General features: G+C 46.5%; 1 protein-coding gene across 3 annotated transcripts in view; it reads right to left on the bottom strand.

The window, feature by feature from the left end:
- Window positions 1–6,138, bottom strand: part of Fcrla (Fc receptor like A) — a 7,234-nt gene extending 1,096 nt beyond the window's left edge. For 2 of the 3 annotated variants that reach the window (XM_023699823.1, XM_023699822.1), the window contains exons 1-4: window positions 6,060–6,138; window positions 2,750–2,908; window positions 1,237–1,503; window positions 529–813 (exon numbers count right to left, since the gene is read on the bottom strand). In XM_023699823.1, coding sequence (XP_023555591.1) covers window positions 529–813; window positions 1,237–1,503; window positions 2,750–2,908; window positions 6,060–6,138 — 790 coding nt within the window. Of the gene's footprint in view, window positions 1–528; window positions 814–1,236; window positions 1,504–2,749; window positions 2,909–3,172; window positions 3,188–6,059 lie in introns of all 3 variants that reach the window. The other variant, XM_004639969.2, reaches the window with a different exon arrangement.
- Between the last annotated feature and the right edge of the window lie 1,789 nt (window positions 6,139–7,927).

Genomic DNA, 7,927 nt, shown 5'->3' on the forward strand with positions numbered 1-7,927 from the left:
ATATATTAGAAAGAGTTATGTAGTTCAGGCTAGCTCTAAAATCACTGTGTATCCCACATATCCTGGCCCTCAAACTCACAGCAATACCCCTCCTTCTGAGTTCTGGGATTACAGGCAAATGCCAAAGTAGAATTTTCATCATGTCTCTTCCCTGAACTTACCACAGACTCTGTTCCTAATTCTAGATATAATATTCTGATAAAACCCCAGGAATAATGTAGGGATCCTAAATTCTGTTGGACAGTCAGCATAGGGCTGGCTCGGGTCTTGGTCCTGTGGGGTATGCACCATGGTCTGAGAGACCTGTTCTCCATTGAGGATTTCTTCCATCAACAGGGACTCTGGCTTATTGTTTCTGATTCTTCTATGTCTTTTTTCCCTTTCTTTCAGTGAACACAAACTCACAGAACCAATCATCCCATGTCCCCTTCCATGTTTTTACACACACACACACACACACGCACGCACAGAAACACACACACACACGCACACACACACACGCACACGCACACACACACAGGAACTCACCCTGTACCTTGACCTCCAGCGGGGGGCTATGTTTCCAAACCTGGCTGTCCTCTGTGGCTGCCTCACACCAGTAGGACCCAGAATGTTCTACTGAAGCCATGGGTATCTGGAATTCTGAGGACAGATTCCTGTTGCGCACTGTCTTTCCATCCTTGTAGAAGGAGAAGAGGAGGCGGGTGGCTGACCTCTGAGGGGACAACTTTGTCTGACAGCTCAAAGTCACTGGGCTTCCCTCTTGAAGCTCAGCTGAGGGTGAGGCTCTGAGAACTGGAACTGGAAACAGTTCTTGGAGAAAGATAGGCAAGAAAGAAAAGCTCAGTGATCCTATAGTCTGCGGTCCCACAAGAGACAAAACATGGACACTTCCATCCCCATTTCTGTCAGGAGTGGTCTTTCTTAGAAGGGCTCATTGGTATTTTTCAAGCTCTCTCTCTCCAAGTACACAGGACTAGGAAAGAACCAGAGATGGACAAATCTTATAATAGTCCGGACGCCCAAACTACAAGTACCAGAAAGCATAAATGTGGGTGGTAGGCACCTCACTGAACTCTGCATAAGACTGAATGGCTCGAAGGGCAACACTTAGATACTGAGCCGCACCTCAAGGCTTCAACAGTCTTTCCATTTCCAGGCCAAAAGAAGATGATTTCTGGTACCTTGTCCCTCTTCACCCAATCCCACCAGAGCAACGTGGTCTCCAGCCCTCACCTTGCACTGTGACAGCTACTGGAGATGCAGTCTCTGGGCTCCCAGGGCCAGGGCTCCTGAAGATGCCGCTGCAGTGGTAGTGCCCGCTGTTTACCTCTTGCACCACAGCAATGGAGAATTCTCTGTTAGGTCCAGGGGGGCCCAGGGCTGAGCCATCTTGGTAGAAGGTGACTTGAGTTAGTGGCCAGTCTTGCCAGGCCCGACAGCGCAGAACTAGTGGGTCCCCTTCAAATATGGGTGCAGAAGGGCCTTGAAGGATCAGCCAGTCTGTGACCAAGAGCAAGAGCTAAGCATCAACCCCTGTCTCCCTCGGGTCCAAACAAACTCATCTAAGCCTTCTCCAAGGCTCCAGGCACCTCTCACTTCTTAGTGCTCTACCATCATGCTCTCTATCCCTTGAATGTTTCCTAGCAGTATCAAAGATCTCTGCCCCCCTGCTGTCCCTTGACCCTTACTCCCAGATAGAACTTGTAATCATAAGACTTTTTTTTTTTTTTGCCTCCAGGTTGAAATCTAAGAGTTATGAGCTAGGTGTGGCTATCAGCTAGGTGCACACCTATAATCCTAACACTGGGGAGACTGAGGCAGTAGAATGGCAGTGAGTTCAAGGCCAGCCTGAATTACATAGTGAGATGCTGTCTCAAAGAAAGAAAGAAAGGGGGCTGGGGAGATGGCTCAGTGGAATAGGCTCTTCCCTGGCAAGCACAAGGGCCTGAGTTCAATTCCCAGTTTCGCCAAAAAAGAAAAAAGAAAGAAAGAAAACCTTAGGGTTATACAGTGATACTTTGGTTGTCAAGCTCAATTCATTCCAAACTAGTGTTCAACCCCAAAAGGTTTTAGAACTGAACATATTTTACCAGAAGAAATTATGGAAAACTAAATAAATGATTGTTTCTGAGACCCAAAAGTTAAACTTTCTGAGGCTTTACCAAATATTACAATGATGTTTTTCTTGGACTCTACCGCAGTTCTCCTCTTAGCTTTATTGCTGGCATCACCAAGTTTCTTTGGAGCCATGGTTATGATATTTTAGGCAAACAAAGTACACCAAGCAAAACAGCAGAAGCGTTTCTGAGCAGCACCACAAGCACCATGTGTCCCTGTCTGTGTGGAAGCAGGGCTTAGACTAAGCTGCCATCCCTTTGTGTAGGTGGCAAAATGTGATGTGCGACTCTCAGCCCTACCAGGCTTTTTCAAGTCAGATTTTCAGTTCAACGATGAGCAAAGTTACAAACACCGCACAGATTTTTTTTTTTAACTTTGCTGTTCAAATAGTGGAAAGTTCTAGCTCAGAGCCATTCAACAATCAAGGTATCACTATACTTCTCGCCACCTCTCTCTCACTTCCAAGACTGACCCAGTTTATAATATGGAACTACTTCCTTCAGGCCTAGGACTGAGGGCTTCCTGACTGCTAGGGACCGGAGACAGTTTTCAGAGGATGCATTTCTGAGTGAGCTGTGGAGCTAACAGAAGGGACTGGGACACTAGTCAGGCCTCCCCAGGACCTCACCATAAGACACGATCAGATGGAAGGGTTCGCTGAAAGTGTAGCCCTTGACCTGAAAGCCAGCTTCCTCTGTGCTGGCTACAGCCGCGTCATCACTTGAGTGGCAGCTGCTCTCCTTGGTGCTGACAGGTCCTTCACACTGCACAATGTCCATAATGGCAGCTGGAGAAAGCATGGACAAGAGACAGTCAGAAAATGATGCCATAGCTTAGAAAAAACAATAAGAAGTGACCCACTGTGAGGGTTCTGCCTCTTTCCTGGGAGAATCGTCCTTTTCAAGGCAAGAAGAGGAAGATACCAAATACATCTTTCCAGGAGACCCCTAAGGATGCTTTGGCCTTGGGTCACTAGTGTCCAGGCACAATCAGTGAAAGGACTGTGGTTTAGGGAAAGGGGGGGCAGAGCCTGAAGGAAGGGTGAACTCACCAGCTTGACATCCATCTGTCAGTGCAGGAAATCAGAGGTCATACACAGCCGTGACCCCACAGCAGGCAGGCATGGGAAAAGAGGGAGAGATGGGCATCAGATTCTAACATCCATGGGCTGCTTACCGTGAACTGCACCCTGTCAGCACTTTCGTGTATTCTCTCAGTTCATCATCACAAGCTTTCCAGGTATGTGATTCATTGCCATTTTGTAAATTTTACAGAAACAAGCCTTAAAAAGCACATTAAAATTTACCTCTAAAGTTTAAAAACAGGGCCGGGGAGATGGCTCAGTGGAATAAGTGCTTCCCTGGCAAGCACAAGGGCCTGAGTTTTGGCGCTTCTGCCAAAAAATTTTAAAAATAAAGTTTAAAAACAGAGTAAAGAACAGAGCAAGAGGGTGTGTCTGGGCTCAAGGTCTACATCATCCACCCTCAGAGGTTTCTTGCAGGTTTTCTTCCACCTTGTCATTTTCCCAAAGTCCACATGACTCTTCAGGCTGGAGTACATTAAGTATTAAGGTGCTCTTAGTCCCCACTGTATCTTTCCTCCCCTCTGCTGTCCCAACAGGCCTCCTATTTTCAGATATCTGAACAGATGCCCGCTATCCCTTGAACTTGCCCTAGCAAGGACAACCCTTTCTGTGTCCTCCTCCCTACTCCGGCCCCCTACTCCCTCACTGTATGGTAACAATTCTGTGCCTCTGGGCTGAATTGTAGTTATAGATTTCCTACCACATCTCCTCAGCCTATCACCTGTCTTCATGATTGATCTCAGCAAGATAAATATCACTTCTCCCATCTCTGCAACTGACCCTTCTGCCCCTCAGGCCCTTTCACCCTCTTCGTTACCTAGCCCTTGAGTGGTGCTCAGTTCTTCACTCTGTTCTGTCTTGCCCCAGTGCCCCTGTCTTCCTCCACTCCGGTAGCCCTGAGACTCTTCTTTGCCTTGTAGCTTCATTCATCAAGGCTCCCTCTACTTCCCTATTCTTACCGTGTCACACCAGGTGCTTTCTTTAGGTCTTCTCTTGGCTCCATTTACTACTCTGATGCATCTTTTCAGTTCCCCTACTGTCACTCAACTGGGTCTGCCTTCTTTCCTTCTTAAAAATAAACTTTTTGGCTACCAGGACTTTTTTCACTTTGTAATCCTTATGCTTTACAAATAAAAGACTGAATTCATAGATACTAAAAGTGACTTTTGAAGTGATGTAGAGGGCCAGCGAGATAGCTCAGCAGACTAAAGCACCTGCTTAGGCAAGCTTAGGCAAGCACAGGGACCACAGTTTGATACCTGACACCACCTGCCATACCCAGCCCCGTCCCCAGGGCGAGCTGAGCTGGCCAGAGTCAGGCCTAGTGGTGCGCACCTGTAATCCCAGCACTGGGGAGGCTGAAAGCAGGAGGATCACCATGAGTCTGAGCTTCATAGTGAGACCCTGCAACAACCAAATACATTAAAAAAAAAAAAAAGTGATGTAGAACTGGTAACTACAAGAAGGGTTTCAAACTAGAACATCTAATCCCAAGTCTACAATTCTTGCCACAAAGCTAAACAGGGGAGGGAACCGAGGAGCCATGGAAAGAGCTCATCTCAGGCAGAAGAAGAACACAAGCAAAGCCTTGGAGACGGGTAAGTGTCAAATGTAACAGCATAATTGTAGACTAACAGAGGTTTATTAGAGCCTAAGTCCTGAGGCTTAAAAGGTGGCAGTAGCTAATGAAGAGGCTTAATAAGTGCCAACCTTAGGTGTCCTTTGTGTGCAATGACAAGGAGTCTGGGCTGATAGGCTTAACTTTAAGAACTCAGGCTACAGAGCATAGAATTCATTTTAAGGACATCAGGCTGACAGATTAGTTAGGCTGTCATTGTACTGACCCAAGTCAAGCATGACCTAGGACAGTGTTAGAGATGTTTCAGGGAGTGACTGGCTCTAAGACCAATGTTGTTAGTAACATTTGTCCAGCTTGATGCTTGATCAGTTATAGAGGATGAAAGAAATGGAAGAGGCCTGTTTTTCTCTCAGGTTTCTTGGCTGGGCTTTAGGGGTGGATGCTGGTGCCATTCACTGAGATCAGAAACAGTATAAGATGAGCTAGAAGAGGTGGAGGTCCAGGTGACAGAGGAGTCCTTTTCTGGCCACATTTCACCGAGATCTGTGAGACCTGTGAGCAATCGTGCCTGTATAAAGCTTGGTATGTAAATGTGAAAGTTAGAAATATGGTTACAGCTGAAGATATAATTCTCCTACATATACAGGTATTGTGGCAAAACTTATACAGACAATAAGCTCATGGAGGAGACTGTGAAAAGAAAGAAGAGACAAGGATGTTACTATGGAAAATAGTAGTGCTTAAAGGATGTTACCAAGGGACCACAAGAAACACAAGTAGTACAAGAAGAAATAGTGGTAAGGGAGCCAGGGGAATAGAGAGTACAAGAAAGAGAAAGCAATCCCAGTGCCCAGTTCAGCAGCAAGGTCCAGCTGGATAAGAGCAGAAAGCGGTGTCAAGGACCTGGTGGGTAGGGAGGTCATTATACCCTTTGCAAACCTGGTTCCAGTAGACGCCAGACCACAAGCACTGAAGGGGAGCAAGGTGTGAGAAAGTGAGGACAGCAAGCGCAGAGCACTCTTCAGGAAGCTTGTGTCAGAAAAGTAAGAGTTGAGCCTGTAGCTACAGAAAGTACCACAGTTGAACTTTTCAGATGAAAAAGGCTTAAAGATCTTTTATCCAGAAAAAGCCGTTCAGTCTTGCACACCATGCCTCACCTTTTAATCTCCCTGAACAATGATTCTTTGGAAAGCCAAAATTAGTCCATGGTTCTTTCCATTGGGTTTTCCCAAAGCCTGGCATATTCCCACACCTACATTCTCACATCGTACTCACCTGGTATCATCTGGGCTGCCCAGAGCAGAGCAGGGGACAGGTAGAGGGCCCAAGCTGGGAGCTCACAGCCCAGCTTCATGGTGACTGCGTTGAGGGCCCTACAACCCCAACACTCTGATTTTCTTCACTATGAAACCTCTCAATTTAGAAAAGAGGAAGTAAATCTAACTGTCTCGTCTCCATGCACCTGTTGTCAAGTTTGTGATTGGCTTTCATCATTCGGATTTGGCCAGGTTGGTTCCCGCACCATGTGCATCCTTAGGGTTGGGTATGAAAAGATAGCATTCTTAATTGTACAGGAATCCACCTGAAGAGCTCAGAGCCCTCTCAAAGCATGTAGCTATCTGACAATCAGCTGGGTTTTCTGTGCATTCTGAGAAAGGCCAATGCAACAAACATCCAGATCACCAGGGAGACAACAGGAAACAGGAGTAAGGAGAGGAACAGGAAATGGGAAATTTCTTGAAGAAAAGCACTGGGAAATCAGTGGTGAGAACTCAAGGGCCCTGCCTCATCCTGCTTCAAACTGTATGTGTTTCTGACTAGAATGCAGCAAGACACACCAGGCAACAGTTGAGAATGGCGCCAAGGCAGATATCAGCTTTGTCCCCATTAGGATCTGACCATTCAACACCTAAACAAATTTGAACACAAACTTCTCTAGAGTCAGCTTTGTTTCTGCAACACTACATAGAATGTTCGGTCTCAGTGGAAATCTGATACAGAGCAAGATGAGTCCGTTGGGAAAAAGCAAAGGGGGGAGTGGAGAGAAAAGCAACTTCTAGATGCCCTAGCAGCAAGCTCAGGCTCATGGCCAAAGCCCAAGCCACTGATCCTGAGGAAATTGGAGACAGAAGGTATCTGATAGCTTGAGAAACCCGAGGATCCTCAGGAATGGAGGCAATCCAAAGGCTCTGGCATCTCTCTCCAGTTCCAGCTGGCCTCAGGGAAACCACTGGCCCTGCTTCCATGTGGTTGCTGGTTCACCAAGGTCCCCTCTTTTCCCAGTGATCGCACTCTCCCCTTCCCTGTCAGAGCACCTCCCATGCCCTCAGTATGTTATGTGTTGGGAAACCAGAAATGGGGGAAAGGCAGTCTTGCTCACAGGCAGAGGTAGAGACGACATAAAAATCAAAGATCAGTATGGGCAAGAGACAGTGGGTGTTTCTCAGTCTAAAATAAGCACTTATACTAAATTTTCCATTATCTGAGAAGCATATGCTTCTGTGCAGGAGGCCCCAGGGAATCTAGGGGTGACTGAATATGGGTGTGGGGGAAGCGGTGAGGCAGTCAGCCTTGCAGCTGATGCAGTGTGAAGGACCCAGCAAACTCAGAAGAGGAAGAAAAGTCTAGTGAACTTAATAAAAAGTATAAATGAAATGTATTTAAATGCATCCTAAATGTCCCTAAGTTTCACCCCTAAAACTCCATAACACACAGAACTTCAGGGTTACACAGAGACTTAAGGGCTTCTAAAAATCTTTTCTTCTATGCTATCCCCTCTCCTTAACCACTTTTACCACAATGTCTTCTTTAGATAGAGACCCTCCCCTCCTCTGTACCATCTCCACTAACCATGAACAGAACCCCAACCTCAATTCAGAAAGCAAGGCTTGGAACCTTTGTGTGATTATCACGGTTTTAACACTTCAATCACCATAAATCTTCTGGGAAACTTTTCTCAGTTGAAGTCTGGTCTGTGAACTATTTAGAATAGGTGTGATTTTGGGAGGTGGAGGGCAACATTGGAATGGCTAGGTGATGACAGAGGGTGACACATTCAGCTTACTGAGTTAGTTCTGCCAGGAGAATCACCTCAAAAATACTCACAGGGAGGGAGATGGGGCAAGTCCAAGCTTTCTTCTGGA

The sequence above is a fragment of the Octodon degus genome, unplaced genomic scaffold (genome assembly GCF_000260255.1).
Source record: "Octodon degus isolate 3935 unplaced genomic scaffold, OctDeg1.0 scaffold00116, whole genome shotgun sequence".
In the NCBI taxonomy this organism is placed as follows: Eukaryota; Metazoa; Chordata; class Mammalia; order Rodentia; family Octodontidae; genus Octodon; species Octodon degus.